At 50.7% G+C, this 15,735-nt stretch overlaps 1 protein-coding gene across 1 annotated transcript in view; it reads left to right on the top strand.

The window, feature by feature from the left end:
• The window catches only part of LOC8026591 (leucine-rich repeats and immunoglobulin-like domains protein 3), a 125,411-nt gene that overhangs the window by 34,423 nt on the left and 75,253 nt on the right, over positions 1–15,735 (top strand). The window contains exon 2 of the mRNA XM_042291820.1: positions 2,664–2,735. Within this exon, the coding sequence (XP_042147754.1) occupies positions 2,664–2,735 (72 nt within the window). The remainder of the gene's footprint in view (positions 1–2,663; positions 2,736–15,735) is intronic.

The raw sequence follows: 15,735 nt of genomic DNA on the forward strand, positions 1-15,735 counted from the left end.
CGGCGTGACAGGTTGGACCTTTTCGCGAGGGAGATGAGGTCTGGGAGAAGCGAATGCAGGGACGAATGGCGGCGGCGGATTGGGTTTCGTCTCTCTTCCTCTCTATCTCTCTCTCTTTCTGCGTGTATATATAAATATATTGCTTTCATTTTTGTGTGTCTCACGCACCCATGTGTCGTTTGATGAATTACTCCTTAGAGGTTTGTGTCTTTAATTTAATTCGGTCCGTTTATCGTCTGACGGGACGGGGGGTGAAAAGCGGTGTTAGTCCATGCGACCGAGATGTGTTATCTTTTCGGTTTTATACTATGTTGAGACTCTTGTGTAGACGTTTTCTGTTTCCTGTCGTTTTCAGTCACGTGGGTTCCGTATCTAATTTGCGGGACCAAAAAAAAAAAAAAATAAAACATTTAAATTAGGAATACGCGAGAAAATATAGGTTAAGCAAAAGAAAAAAAGTGTGTGGCAATCACGCATTTTTTTCGTAAGCACCTTTCAGCGGCGTGGAGAGATCAGAACGATGTTTTACCGCATACTAGTCTTGTGCGAATAGTGGATTTTAAGTTCGAAGCGAATAGGGGTTTGGGCCGAATATTTTCGATTCGAATATCGAATAGTTTTCCCACGCCTTTCACTACCATTAAGGTAGCAATTTGGGCCAGTTGATTCATGATCACATAAAAAAAAGCACGAAAAAAAAAAAAAACACAAGGACGAGGAAGTAGACAGAGCGCTCTTGTCTGTTCATTTACAAGCTAAGTTTAATCTATGCATATTTATGAACTGTGACCTCAGAAGGTCTGGTGTCCTGGGATGGCAAGTAAACGACGGATTTAACATAAAATGAATCCTATAAAAATGGCCAACTATACCCAATTCAAATGAATTTACAAATCTTGCTCTATAAAATGTTTTTTCTTTAATCTCGAGTTAGAAAAGAAGGAATTGCGCATGATCAACGCAGGTTGCAAGGGCATCTCTGCCTAACATAGTGTACTCTTGCATAACCGTTTAATTTTGAAACCTTTACTACAGGTATATATATAAAGATTCACAAAGTTTTCATTTATTTTAAAATACAGTCGTCACGGGTGCACCAGCCCGCTTTGAATGTATGCTTTTCTTCCAAGCACGCAATTATAATATTCCTACTTTTTCGAGCATTTATCGCGGCGGGTTACCCCGTTGAGTGCACTTCTTACCGAGCATCAACGTAATGCAGAGAAACAACATCCACGTAGCTCGCTTCCGGGGGTAGTGCTTCTCCGCAGCGCACCGGTGCTTGGTAAGAAGCGCACTCAACGGGGCTAACCAGCCGCAATCAACACTCCGAAAAACGCGAATAGTGCAGTTCTTCTCGAAGCGAATATCGAATAGTGTATTATTCGGAACTACTATTCGAAATTTCAAATATTTGCACAACCCTACCGCATACCAGAAGTGACGACATTCAGGATGGCTGCGCCCTTGTGGAAAAGGCGCTCTTTCCGAAATACAAACTTTAGTGAGAGGCACGCGAGGCGATAGTTTAATTGTCTGTTGTGTTGCTCTAAAAACTCAGGTCTGTGGACGGTGACAAGAGGTACATGCTCGCTGTAGCACGAGATCGGAAACTCACGTTTCCGTGTGACGCTCGCTTCGCTGTCTCGTCAGCCACGACTCGTGTCAAAAATACGCAGGCAGACGATGCGCTTTGAACACAATGGCTACGCGGACGGACGTCTCCACGGCCGCGGAAACCCGAAATATCCGCGAGACGGTTGTCTTGTAAGCTTCCTGGTTTGACGCCGCCACAAGGAGGAAATGACGGACTAGAGTTAAAAGTTTACGCCCGTTCAGTGCCGTCCTCTCGCATACGCCTTTTTCCGACAGCGTCTACGACGAAACGAATGCCGTATTTACCCGATTCTAACGCTCACCCAGTTTTTTATACCCAAGCATAATGTTTCTGATACGGCCCCGAACCTGCAATTTTTAAATAAAGTTTTAAAAACAAATAAATAGGTGCGCATTAGAATCGGGTAAATGCGACGTATGTGTAAGAGGGAAAATCGCTTTTGAAGCATGGTTTGGTGCACGCGCGCCTAAAGTGATATCGAGATAGCGAAAACTGCATATGAAGTGCTGGGGAGTTTTAACAGAGCGCGTTTTCCTGGAAGCGATAGCAAGGCATCATCGGGAGCTCGCGATACTATTTTGAGAGGAATTATTAAGCGTGTGGGAAAAGCTGGTCTGAAAGAAACGTTCGTACGCCCAATACGCCGCACCGGGGGCACGTAGTACGCGCTTTCAAAAAGCGTGTTTCGAAAAATGCCACTGCGAGTCCCCGATGCCGGTATCGTTTGATCGACCACAGTCTGTAAAACTCGTCATGGTGGCACTTTTATATCGGTCTACCCTTCGATTATACGGCTGCCTGGGTAGTAGACAGCCTTCGTTGACATTTGTTTCGGGAACGGAAAGAAATCTCGCGAGTAAATATTGGGCAGGAGGGCGCTTTATCGAGCTTGTGCCACAGCCCGGTGTTTCCTAACACAGCATGACAAAGGAATTGAAGTTCGCCTAGCACGGTCTGGGTAATAATAAACTACTGCTTTTATTTTTTTTTTCTTCTTCTTCTTGTGGCGTCGTTTAATTTTGGCGTTTTCCTTTCTGCCCGACAGGGAACTTCAGCACAACAACATCGCCCAAGTTCCGCCGGAGTCTCTTCTCAACTTGACGCAACTCAGACAACTGTGAGTTTGTCGGCTTTTGTTCCCTCTCTGACGACGCGAAAGGAAATAACAAAGAAAAAAAAATATTACATAGTACTTTAAGCTTTTTTTTTTTTTTCTTAATGCTTAATATTCGTTCGAAATTAGGAGTTAAATCATCTAAATTCCTTCGTTATCTTTTTTTTTTTTTTTTTTCTAAAGGCATTTTGCTTTTGCATTTAAATTGAACAGCATTGAAGCGGATCGCTCGGCTCATTCAAGAGCAGCGTGAATCCGAAATTTCGAGGAAAATACACAGTGACACTGATAGTACTACGAAATCTTCAAAAAAGATGTTCACACTGGAAACCAGGTCCACGTCGCATCGAACGTAGTGAAGTTGTTTGAAACGGCATTCGTAGTTTTCACACTCCCAGTAACGACAGAAGAAAAAAAAAAAAAAAACGTGAGTGTTAGCCGAACTGTGACGCAGCGTTCGTCTCCCCATCGATTGGACGCGAGTGCCAGCCGCGAGCTCGTGTACCGTTCGGCACAGCCGTGGCCGAAGTGCGTGCTGCGAGCGCGCTCGCTACCGTTCGAGACGACTGAATGAACGAGGAGGCTCTCGCGTAGGTGCCAACACGTCGCGAGCTGGTTTGACACGACCTCTTTTGTCGCGCTGTACGGCGCTACGTGCCGGCCTCGAAACGAGGCGTTGTCGCGTTCGAGAGCGGTTTTGGGAGCGCGCGTGTGACGTCGCCACGCCGAAAGGCCTTCGCGATAACCTTGGCGCGGCGAGCGTTCTGCCAACAGTCCCGCGTCGGTCGCCATACCGTCTGCGTCGTCCGCTCGGGGAAGGAGGGCGCGGAGGACGAGGTGGGGAAACACTCCACCTGGTCACGGGATCTCTCCCTGACGTCACGCGGAGTCGGCCGTGCGGGCGGGCGGGCGCGCGCCATCCAGCGCCTGCGGAGACAACTGCGCGATAGGTCGTCCGCTACCTGGGGGTTGCGCTCGGCACGCTGCGCTGTTAGAGGGAAGTTCGTTTCATCGTTGAATGCATTGGGTATGCACGTAGAGACGATGAGGCACTTTAACGTTTACCATTCACTCCACCGGACGCCCTTATTCTTCCGTACCAGAGGTCGATCACGTCCAGGCGACAGTGAAGAGGCTCGACCATCAGGTCCCTTCTTAGCGCCGGACAGGGCGTCATATTGTTAATAAAGTTTGACTGCGAGACATCTTTCTTAGAGGTCTAAGAAAGGGCCGGACATGTTTTGTTTTACTGCATGGAAGCGTTTCGCGACCTTCGTTGACATCACCTTGTTTTCGCTAACCAGTGCGGGGAACTTTCGATTCTGGCCCGAATTTGGTATTGGCTACGTACCAAATCGCGATGATGGAACAACGAGGAAAAATTATTTATTCCAAACGTTATAAAAAAAAAAAAAAAATGCACAGCACCGAACAGAAACATGCATCATGGGGGGCTATGTTGGACGAATGTTTCGTGTCTCCTAAAAAGAAAGGGAAGTGACGATATCGCGTCTGATTGGCTAGAGGCTGAAATGACGAAAGAGGAAACTTTCGTCATTTCAGCCTCTACCCAATCGGACGCGATATTGTCACTTCCGTCACTTCGTTTCTTTTTAGGAGAAACGAAGCATTTGTCGAACATAGCCAAGAACAAAACAAGAAGAAAGTTTTTTTGCTGGTCTCGTCTGATAAACTAATCAACGACTCGATCGACGGGGGATGCAAGCGGAACATTGACGACTACTCAATCGTTCAACCCCGCAGTTTAGAAATCGTAGAAAAACAACAACGGTAGTGTGGACCAACCACATCTCTCGAGTGTTTCCCAATCCATGGAAAAAAACAACAACAAAAAAACAAAACAAAGTTTATTTGATTTGTGGTTACGCTTTGGAGTAATAGACGGAGTCGGTGTTTCTAAACGGGCGCATTTTTGTGCGGGCAGTGCCTGTGGGCGGGAGGCCGCTTTTAGAAGAGCAAGGCATTCGCACATCCCGCATCAGCTCGTGACGTCACAAACGCGAGTTGGCGTACACCGTAACGTAATGCTGCTCAGTTGAGCAACGCCTGGTTTCCTGTACCGCCGTCTTTTTCCTCCGGCCGGCGACGTTTCCTCGTTTAGGCACGAGGGATCCGATCTATGTACGCCTACACGTCGGTTGCCGCGTGGTCCCGAATACGAGATGGCCGCTGCACGTAGGCCGGGGTGTCGATCTGGTCGATCCGAGACAGCGGGGCGACGTGCGCTGGTGAATCTGCCCGTCCGGTTTCTCGTTTGTTTGCGCCTCCTTCGGGCGGCCGCGGGGTCGCTGGCTCCTCTGTGCGCGCGTGTCGTCGAGGCAGGAAGGGTCGATCCGTCGGCTCCCTTTGGGGGTCCCTCGCGGAGAGGTTATCGTGCCCGCCGCTGCCGTACGCCCACGGATGTCGAGCGGTGTGGGTCGTCGAGGAAGTGTTCCCGTCGAGCGAGATTACTCTGCGAGACTTCGCCCACCTTCTTTCGGAGGCTAGAAAAAACGCCGTCTGTTTCGTTCTTTTTTTTTTTTTTTTTTAGTTTAGTTTTACGTGCTTGCGGAATAGGCGGTGTCGTTTCGTCTCTTCTCCCAAGTTGGCGTCTTCGACTGATGCGTTTAGCGTCTTATTCCGCCCATGCATCACAGCGTGGTCCCCACCACGAATGACGTCACAAAATCTCGAAGCGTCATATGTCGCGATATCCAGGCTGTTGGGCGTAGAAGTTGCGGCAAAAAGTACGAGCGAACGCGAGCATGGCCATCGTCAGGCGAGACTCCCGACACCTAGTTGTCGAAGCTTCCGCGGACCATCAAACTAGAGAGCGACCTGCAGCAAAACGGACATCTGCCAAACCTACCGCCGCAGCTGCTGTGTTACACCGCCAGGGTCGCGGCCGGCGACAGCGTGACACGTTGATGACGTCATGGGGCGAAAATCCAGGGAGCGCTTTTCCGGACGTGGCAACAGCCGGAGGCGCGTACCGCAGTTATGTCCACTTTTCCAGCGCGCATCCAGCGCGAAAAATGCACGTGCGGCCGTCCGATAATCCGTGACATGACGTCACGTCCCGGAGGCCTGCACGGGTGCTGATTGGATGCGACTGCCGCGTCAGCGTTCGCGTGAGACTGTGGTAGGGAACGAGTCTCTCGGCGAACGCTGACGCGGCACTCGCGTCCAATGAGCGCCCGTGCAGGCCTCCGGGACGTGACGTCATGTCACGTGACGCGCGGGCTTGAAAGCTGTCTAGGAGGCGCTGATTCGAACACGCCGTCGTAAACTTGCACGTGAGGGGTCAGAAGAAAACGGGTCGTGTGTTTCTGTTCCTCTTATTCGAAAACGTCTGCCCGTTTTTTTTTTCTTTTTCCTCTCCTTTCTCGCTGTATATAATTTATTTTGACTCGTAGGGCTGTCGTGGCCTGTCACGCACCGCCCGTGTGCTGCGTGTGGGCGGTGGCGGGAGCTTTGCCTCGCCTCAATTCTGCGGTACGCGTAGCTGCGGCCTGCTGCCCGGCCAGTTGTACTTTCGTGACACGTGAACGCCTATCGCATCGTGCATGTACACCGCAAACATCCTCCACCCCTTCCACACGCACGCACGCCGTTCGCCCGCTTGCGTTCGTGAGGAAAGATGGTTGGTGCGGTGGGTGGATGGGCGTATAAGAAGTCGACAGTCTTACATCTCGAACAAAACTCTTTGTTGTCTGTGGGTAGACTGCTCGCGGGGGCTCAGTTGTGTGGCACGTCCCGCTCTTATCAGAAAACGCTACAGGATATACCCGAGAAACGAAGTTCGGAGAGCGTATAGAGACGAGGCAAATGAAACATTCCACAGTTGGTGGCAGCTAGTTATGACGAGTTCCTGGGGAGACTCTTCCCACCTCTCTCCACATTAGCGGAACGGACGGTGGAGAGGAGGCGACTTCCTTTCCAGCGTCCGCTCTGCTAGAGTGGAAAGAGGTGCGACTATAGCTTCCACTTCGTTGTTGACCTGTCAGTGAATGTAGTCCTTGATCAGGCAATCTCATTTCTCGTCTCCATGCGTTGGATCGAACGTTTCCGGCGTTCTTTGGACGCCATTTTCACGTATAAAGAAGAAACGTGACCGACTAAACTCGTCCTAACGAAAAAAAAAAAAAAAAGAAGAAAACGTTGTGTTTTTTGCAGAGCGTTGGTGATTTCTCCTTTATGTTGTGAATTGTGCATTTGGTATCAGTTATTTTTCTTTTTTCAAACCTATGATCAGAACAAGTGTTTAACGCGCAGAAAAACCAAACTTGCTTTTACGATCTACTTTTCGATGTTGTGACACGAGGAAAGGTTGACTTAGTTGACGAAATTTATTACTTCATGGAGCTGGTCGCTCTCTCTCTCTCTCTCTCTCGCGCGCGCACTTATCGATGCTCGTGGGAAACTCGGGGGCGGACCAAAGTTAGCACTCGTGCAGCAGGCGCAAAGCTAGCAGTGGCGGAACTATCGCCACTGCTAGCACCAATTAAAAAGGTAATTAACGAATTTTAATTAATTAGCCGACCTATTGCAAGCATTAGCCACCCACATAATGTCCCCATGGCCGTATAACTCACCTGCACAAACCGCATAAGTGTAACTTTCACGCCGTTTTTTTTAAACAAATCTGTAAAATTAAAAAAAAAAAAAAAAAAAAAAAAAATTTTATATGAATACGAGCTAAACGCGCTTCGAACGCGCTCGATGCACGTCCTCGGGTAATTCTGTCGTATTGTGGTAGTGAATGGAGAGTACGCCCGTCTCGACGCATATGCGTGACACGGTGAGCTTGTTTCAGCCCCGGCGTTCGGGTCGGCGGATGCTTCTTTGTTGTCTGGCTGCTGTGTGCTGCTTGTGGTGCTGCTGCTGCTGCGCTTCCGAGCCGTCTGGACGTCGTGGTGGCCGCCAGTTGGCGCCCCCGAGTGCCGGTCGCCGCTGCGCCCGCGCATCGCGTCCAGATGCGTCGCAACCCCAGCACGTTTTGGCCAGAGGGGGGAGGCGTTCGCGCGTGACGCTGTTTGCGTGACACGGAAGCATCTGGGCCAGCTCTCCCTAGTCACGGGACACATCTGTGACGTCTGTAACGCGCGGACGCGTGTTTACAAACAGGGATCATGTGGCGTTTGACGCAGGATCGGGTGCGTGACGGAGTTCCACTTCGATTTCAGAGGCTGAATTGTTCCCAACAAGAGCTTAGGCTGTAGCGCCATCTTAATGGGGAATCCTCGCAACTCTGAGACGATCTGCGGCCTCAATCGTTGGACCTCGATCTGGAGCTCGAACGTTCGAGTGCCCTGGCGAACTGTGACGTCCGCGGCGCTCGTGTCCAATGATTTGAGTGCCGGGGCCTGCCCAAAGTTGCTCCCTTCGGCCACCAGCCGCGCTGACTGTACTCCGTTCACGCCCAAGCTGACACTGCGGTGGAAGCTACGTGCTCGTTGGACCAGACGTAGGTCGATCCTCGGCCACGTGATGACGCTCCCTCCCAGGGTCCACTGCGGAGTATCCGACCGAGGCGCCCCCTTTTCGCTGCCCCGAGGCTATTCGCGGATACGCTTTTTTCCTAGTGCGTGGGATTTGGACTTGCTGGGGAGCTGCCCTTTTAACGAGACCCGCCTCGAAAATACGTTTTTCGACCCGTTGTCTTATGCTGCTAGTGGCAGAATCTAGACAGCCAGTGATCTGGTTGGCACCTCGTGGGGCACCCGACGAGCTCTCTGGGACGCGCGGTTCAGTGTCCTATCGCATTTGGTTGCGAAAAGGGTGACTCCTTATATTCCTAACGAGCGTGTTGGTAAGATGTACTAGATAACAGAAAGTATAAAACGGAGAGAGGACGAAACACAGACATCGTTGTCGCGTTCGAGTCGTGCGGCCATGGCAGGCAATGCTAGAAACGGACCAGCACGACACTAACATGCCTGGCGCACCTACAATCCGACACATTCTTACATTTCCACCGCATGTTTTCGAAACTGTTTCCGCTTTTTCGCGTATTGACCGGCGGGCGCTGCGGATATATTAGATCCACGTCCGCATACCGAATGAGAGTGCGAACCTGTGTCGACAGCTTTGTGCTGGATTTCGCAGAACGTGGATTTCGCAGAAGTCACCGTTAGGCGCCGTGTAATCAATAGAAGGATGTCTAAATGCATCCCCTGTCCTTCGCCGGGACGTTCCAGGCTGACCCGAAACAAAAATTTCGATTGAAACACTGTGGCGAAAGAGAGAGTAGTGACTCGCACTGGGTGCCAGTGACCGCCATGGATGCATGCAGCCAATCTCGGGCGTCATGCTGCCCCACCCCGGTTTCACACCTCGCAAGAGATTATCGCGTCCAGGCAAAACCTCCGTTCAAGGGAGGGGAGGCCTTTCACGAAGGAAAAGCGAAAGAAGATAAAAGCTGGGCAAGCGTATGCCCACTCGCAAATATGGTCCCAGTGAGGATCAAAAAAGAAGAGAAATGAAGGTGCGGGGTGTCAAGTGTGGAGAGGAGGCGAGGCGCGGACAGGTAGGACAGGCCGACGCCCCCTGCAGCGAGGCGCGCGGGGCAAGACGAAGTGCGGCGAACTTGGACCCATCTTGTGTCCTCTCCCCGCGACCGAGCGGCGTCGGCCGCTCAGCGTGCGGTCTCGCCTCGCGGTCGACCCCCGCTGCCGTCCTTGAACCGGACCTGAAGCACGCCGTGCCCTCTTCTGCTGTATGTACACGCGCGGAAAGTTCGCCGAAAACTACAGCGGAACCGAGCTCCGGCTGCCTGCCTGCCCCCCTGCCAGCCAGCAGACGACGCCATTGCCGACAGCGTCGTGGCAGACGCTGTTCTGGTCTGCCGTGCAACGCTATACGGGAAGAAACTGAGGGAGAGGAGGAGAGGAGAGCGCGCGGTGACGTTCGAGCGCCGATCTCTGATTGGAATGATCCTTTGACTGACGCAAATGAAAGATTCCTTTGTCCTCTTCCTTCTTTCTCCCTCCAGTCGGAGCGAACAAGAGCATCGTCTGCTCCTCGCGCAGTGTATCGCGTTCGAACGCCGGACGCCGGCGTGCTATGTTCGGACGCGTTGAACCGTGAGTAAAACACAGGCAGCTAACCTTCGCGTCTATAGGAAGTATTCACTAGCGGCCATAGCTGTGTGCGCGAATGCTGAGCGCGTCTGATGGCGAGCTTCCACAGTTCTTTTGCAACGTGCATTCCGCACCATCAAGAGTGCCGGTCTTAGCAGCCTATTGACGTGAGCTCGTTCTGAGCCTGCGCTCTGAACAGCACCCGCAAATATGGCGTCCAGTGAATACTCTCTATACTTCCTAATCATTCCAATCGGAGTTCGGCGCTTTGACGTCAGCGCGCTCTCATCGCCTAACGCTCGTGCAGACAACATCGTAACGGAAGATTCCGTGGTCACGCGAGCTTCTCTTGCGGTTCGTGCTATGACGCAAAGCGCGCGGCGTAGCGAAAGACGATTGAATTTCTATGGAGCCTTTGTTTTCCAGAAGACCCCAGACATACACTAGCAGTTTTAGTTTCGAGTAGATGTACATGAAGAGTGGAGCTTTGCTGTCTTGTTGGCCGAACGCGACTTGTACGAGATAGTTCTGGGAGGTTGAGCCGGATAGAACTTGATAGTGCTGAGGACGTGTCGACTCACGTCGTTGAATGTGGTGGTTTCGAGAAAGAGAGCGAAATGTGGTGTATATAAAACGAAAAATCGGAAGAATCTAACGTTGAAACGCCGGTAGCACCATAACTACAAAGCAGGTGGCGCCACGCAACGCCTCTGTGCAGACGACCATATCTCTGTCTACCGATTGGCGCCGCGGTTTACCAAATAAATAATGTCAGGAGCGTATACAACGGATCGGAGTCTTGTTCCGCGAACGCGCGAAGCCATAAAATATGCGTACCCACTACATTATATATGCGACATGTCAGGCGCACAGGAGCCACACAACAGCAACACGTACGGGGAACACACAAGCACTCGAAGCTTGTCGTGCCGTCCCGCGCGTACAAACGGGTCCCCACGAAGCCTTCACTCACGCGCACGCCAGACGACACTTCTCGCGAAGGCAGCGCACTCTCGTCCCACCACGGCACATCAAACTACCGAAATCTGTCGCGTTCCTCCCTTGACAAGAAATGACGCGTCGCGGGCGAGCGTCACTCTGCTCGAGGGACACAGACGAGAATTGGTCAGTTGTGTAGCCGCCGCGGCAGAGCCAACGTACAAGCCAAGCCAAAAACGAAAGCCGGCAGGTGACGCAACAGCGAGACATCAAAAAGCTATAATGGGTTCCCTCCCACCGGTCTTAATGGACAAGACGTCTAAGCGACAGTGGCGCCAGGAGCCCCCTGTGGCGATGGCTTTCTTGCAGCCGTGATGGGCCAAGCGTTCTATCTCCTTCAATCATCGTATATCTTTTCTTTTTTGCGACCTTTCTTTGTCGCGTAAAGAGTTGGCCGCGCGAAAAAGAACGGTTCCTCCCGGACGTCGCATATATTTCCACTTGGGTATGCAACGCTGCTTTCTATGCGCTACCGGCTTGCGAACAAACACACGGCACGACCGTATTTATATGTACTGCCAGCCGTGAGGCAGCGGTGGTACGTATTTCATACACGGAGACATGTGCCACGTATACATTTTTTTTAGTCGGTACGTTTTTTTATTTGCTGTAATGCGGTGTGGCACAGACTCTCCTCCTCTGTGTCATCCGTAGGAATCGCCGGATAGAATCAGTTGTTTAGAAACAAATGTTGGCTTTTTCCAGCGTCCCCTTATTTCTGGGTTCGTCACTGACACGGTCGTCCACGTGCATTACCATGTATGTTCGCGTGTCCACTCGCTCATAATACGGAATAAAAAAATATTAACATAAAAAAGTACAGCGCACAAAAAACAGTCTGATGAAAGAAGTATTTTCGTGTCTTTTGTGCGCCGAGTTTGCATATGCACACTTTGTAGTCATAGTCGTGGCCTGCCCCGAGCACTTATTCATTTAACTCAGAAATCTCAGCACTATACCTAGGGAGAACAGTGGATGGAACCAATCGCAAGCGAAGAACGGCGTCGTTCACATTAGACGCTTGTTGCGCCGTTATACTTCTCAGCGCCTCATTGGTTCGTTGAACTCAAGATGGCGACAACGCGGCGTGTCCTCGTTAGTTGATTGGCCGATCTTTCGAGAGACGCGGCGTATTCGTCACGTGATCGACGACGCAGCTGCAGCTTGAAACGGAGTGTGGTTGTGCCGACCTTCGGCAGCGTCGCAATGCATCCATACATTTCAACATCTGGCACAGGGGAAAAAAAAAAAGAGGGAGAGGGGAATGTGATGTAGAAACCGGGAAAGGGGGTTTAATGACCGGAATTATTATCCTCCTGCTGAGGCGTGGGATGTCGCGAACCTTCCCGGGTTCGACTCTTTTGAACTCCTGACGGAAAGTTCCGAGATAAGTTCCACCGATGCTCGACTTCTGTATGCATGCGCTAAAAATTGTAGACGAGCTTTTCGCTACCTGGCAAAGACAACATGCAATTATAGTTGGGTATATCGTTTCAGTCTTTCACAGTAACTAAGTAAAGCATGTACACTGCGCGGCAGAGTTAGCGGGAACAGGAATCAAGTCAAATTGGACGTTTAGTGATTTATACAGCGTAAGGTCGGTCTGCCAGGATGAGGCGACACCGGTTTACACTGTAGATGAGCAATTTTGCCAGTGCAGTACGACTGCTAACCTGGGGTCTTTAGCGTGCTCACGCAGTAGTGATACCCGACTGCACGCCGGTACGATGCTCATCCAGATCGAGCGTCATCGTCGGTTTTTCACATATTACTCAGATTAGGCTTTGAAGAGAATCAAACTTTACCAGTCTGCCTGGTGCTCCGAATCAGCGCCTTCCACAGCACCAATAATTCGAACAACGTAACAATTACTAAAGAAAAAAAAAATTGTTTCCTTGAAGAGTGTTGCTCAGTGCGCATGTATTCGCTTTTATACTGTATACACGTTGGTAATTATTTTACAAAAATATAATATAAAGTACTTTATAAATTATTTGTTTTACAGCATTCGAAGTATCGGTGTGAAATTCGGGCAGCACGGTCCCTGTAGGTCGAACTTCGCCGAATTCCGCTAAAAGTGCGAAGTTTCGCCGACACAAGTCGAACCTCCAGGTTCGACGAAGTTCGCGACATATCTCTGCTAGGGGGACAGACTCGGTGCCGCGCATTCGCGGCTCGACTTGTTCCGACCGTGCCTGAAACCGATCGGCGCGCAAGCGCAAATCGAACGACGGTTTCGCAACGCGCGCGCGCACACAGCACGCATCTTGCAGTTTGGCGTTTCCCAAGCGAAGTGCGGCCTAGCCGCCGCCGCCGCCGCCGCAGTGCTGATTAGCGTCATTACTCAACGCTCAGCCCGCCGTGTCTCCGCACACTCACGCACGCACACACTTGTTCGAACGCCCACGGGATTGCGTACTGTACGTGTGTAAACGCCCGTCACTGGCGAATAGCTTTCCCTTGCCCCATCGGAGGAAAAGAAAAGATGGTTGGAAAGTAATTTTTTCGCTTCGTTTTTATTTCGTCATCGCGACGTCCGCAGTCTGCCTGTGAGAGTGTATGAGTAGTAACACTGACGCAATACTTGTGATCCCCCGTGTAGTCGTCGTCTGCTAGCAGTTGGGCCTAATACGCCTACCAGACGGCACAGTTTCATGCCTTTTCTATCGAATGACTTTGGGTGATCGGCGAATCAGCTCGCGATCCTTTACAATCGGTTTTAGTGGAGTAGGCGGCTTCACTGTGACGTAATATTTCGGCTGTGATCATATTTCGGGCCGCTAAAGCGATACCAGTCATTTATTTTGGTATTGTTTTCGACCGGAGGTGCCCTTTAACCTCTCCGGGTGAACGCCGAAATAACCAAGAAGCGCGAGATCTTTAAACATTTTTTTTTTTTTTTTTATAATCTTGTAAACCAACTTGGCTCCCCCGGGACGTTAAATCGTACAGCTGAAGGACCTCGCTAAATTTCGAACTTCATTGTCCGTGTAGCATTTATGCTTTCTAGCACCGGTGACATAAGCAAGCTCGATAGGCTTGCCAAGACGGCGGCCGGAAGTCGTTTGGGACGCAAGCAGTGGTTCAAGTTTGTAAACAGTAAAAGGGTCTATACAAATACCATTTTAAGTCCTTATCTCGAAATGAACTTATCTGGGATGTATACAGTAAACAGCTAGCTTCGTTGGAAATATCTCGTTTGCTATGGGTTAGGTCCAACCGTTAGTCCTAACGATGTGACGGCAGGCATATTTTTGTTCTGCTTGCCATCTATAGCGCCGCGCTCGGCTGGCAGCAACAGCGAGTTGTTGGCCTGTCGACGCGGCTGACGATAAGCGAACGACGAGCGCAGTTCCCGACCTCCCCCTTCGCGCGATAAAGACGTGCCGATACTCGGTCCTCGATAAGCATACACGAAAGAGCCATTTTCCGAAGTGCCGAGAGCGGACATTTGCGGTGATTACACAATGGATTCCGTCTCACGTAGAGTAATGCCAACTATGGACCTGGATAGAGCTTTAGCTTGCGAATAAGAATGGGCAAGCGCGTCCTTGTGTGCTCGAGGCAGCGCCAACTCAGAATGGCCCATGACGGGCAGAACGCCGCACGTAACCAGATATGGGACCCGCGTTGGCATCCTCTTTCGGCTCACGCATCGCTGTCATCTGCATAATGTTTACAGTGTGATGTGTGTCGCGCCCCCTCGCGTATCACGATTAAACCACTATGACGGGAAATTGTGGTGCACAGTCTTTCTATTGAGATCACCGGCTCCCTCGCCTTTCCGTCCGCTTTGCTGGTCGCCACTCGACAAGGCAACGCATGCGCACTTGCGACCGATCGGCCGTTGCCGGTTTGAGACGGACGCTCTCTTCCAGTCGATGCCTTTGGCTGGATATTGTGCACACGCTGGCGGCAGCAAAGAAAACAAGCGGAGGCGATGCTGCTCGCTAGGAAACAAAAGCGAAGCACGGACCTCGCGGAGATTGACGTGACCAGGTGGAGGAGAAACGCGGAAGTGGTTTGTCTTTCGCCTGTTGGTGACACAAAAAGAAACGGGGAGCTGCGCTTTCGTGTATGGCGTCTTTTCTCGCTTGCGGGTCAAAGGAAGCCGGGAGCTCCATCGCCGACGTTAGACTGCGGCATCGGCATTTAGAGTTCGTTTGAACCGCCAATATTCATTGACAAATACGTAGGGCGTACCGCCAAGTAAGCGCGCCATCTTCTCGGTGAAAATATTAGAAACTAGTTTTCTAACTTCTGGTTCGCATAACGCAGCTTGTCGCCAATAGCGCTACTCTTTTCAGGACGGTTGCCAGCTTTCTGCATTGCGTTTCTTTGTTTTAACAACCGGACGCGGGAAACTCGTCATTCATATATATATATATATATATATATATATATATATATATTTTTTTTTTTTTTTTTTTTTTCCTCTGGGGCACCGCTACCGCGGCGTGGACGTGGTAAAGGCAAAGAAAGAAGCCCACACATCGTACGTTGCGGAAGTATGGCGACCCACACGCTTCCGTCCGCTGACTATAGACAAGGTCTGGTATCGAGAAAAACAACACACACGATATAAAATTAAAATAAAACAGAAACCGGTTAGGATCTTATAGCCGAAATATCGGTTTTGGTCTCGCCCAGCGAAATATCGCTGGCGAGAGTCCTTACTCGACTGACTGTGACACTTCGGCCGAACAATTCCTCTTTCCGATCCGCCGGCAAGTCGTGGTATAGCACAGTCCCTTCGTTCGGTGCTTTAGCATCGGGGGGGTGGAACGAAATATATTTCGTACCGCACCGATCAAACAGACTTTGTTTATGACTCGTGAAGGGATAAACGCGTCACGCGTGTAATTAACGCGCTTTACGGTATGTAACACTCACACACTTGAGGTCGTACACGAACCGGCTCG

Source organism: Ixodes scapularis, unplaced genomic scaffold (genome assembly GCF_016920785.2).
Source record: "Ixodes scapularis isolate PalLabHiFi unplaced genomic scaffold, ASM1692078v2 PGA_scaffold2__306_contigs__length_199485367, whole genome shotgun sequence".
In the NCBI taxonomy this organism is placed as follows: domain Eukaryota; kingdom Metazoa; phylum Arthropoda; class Arachnida; order Ixodida; family Ixodidae; genus Ixodes; species Ixodes scapularis.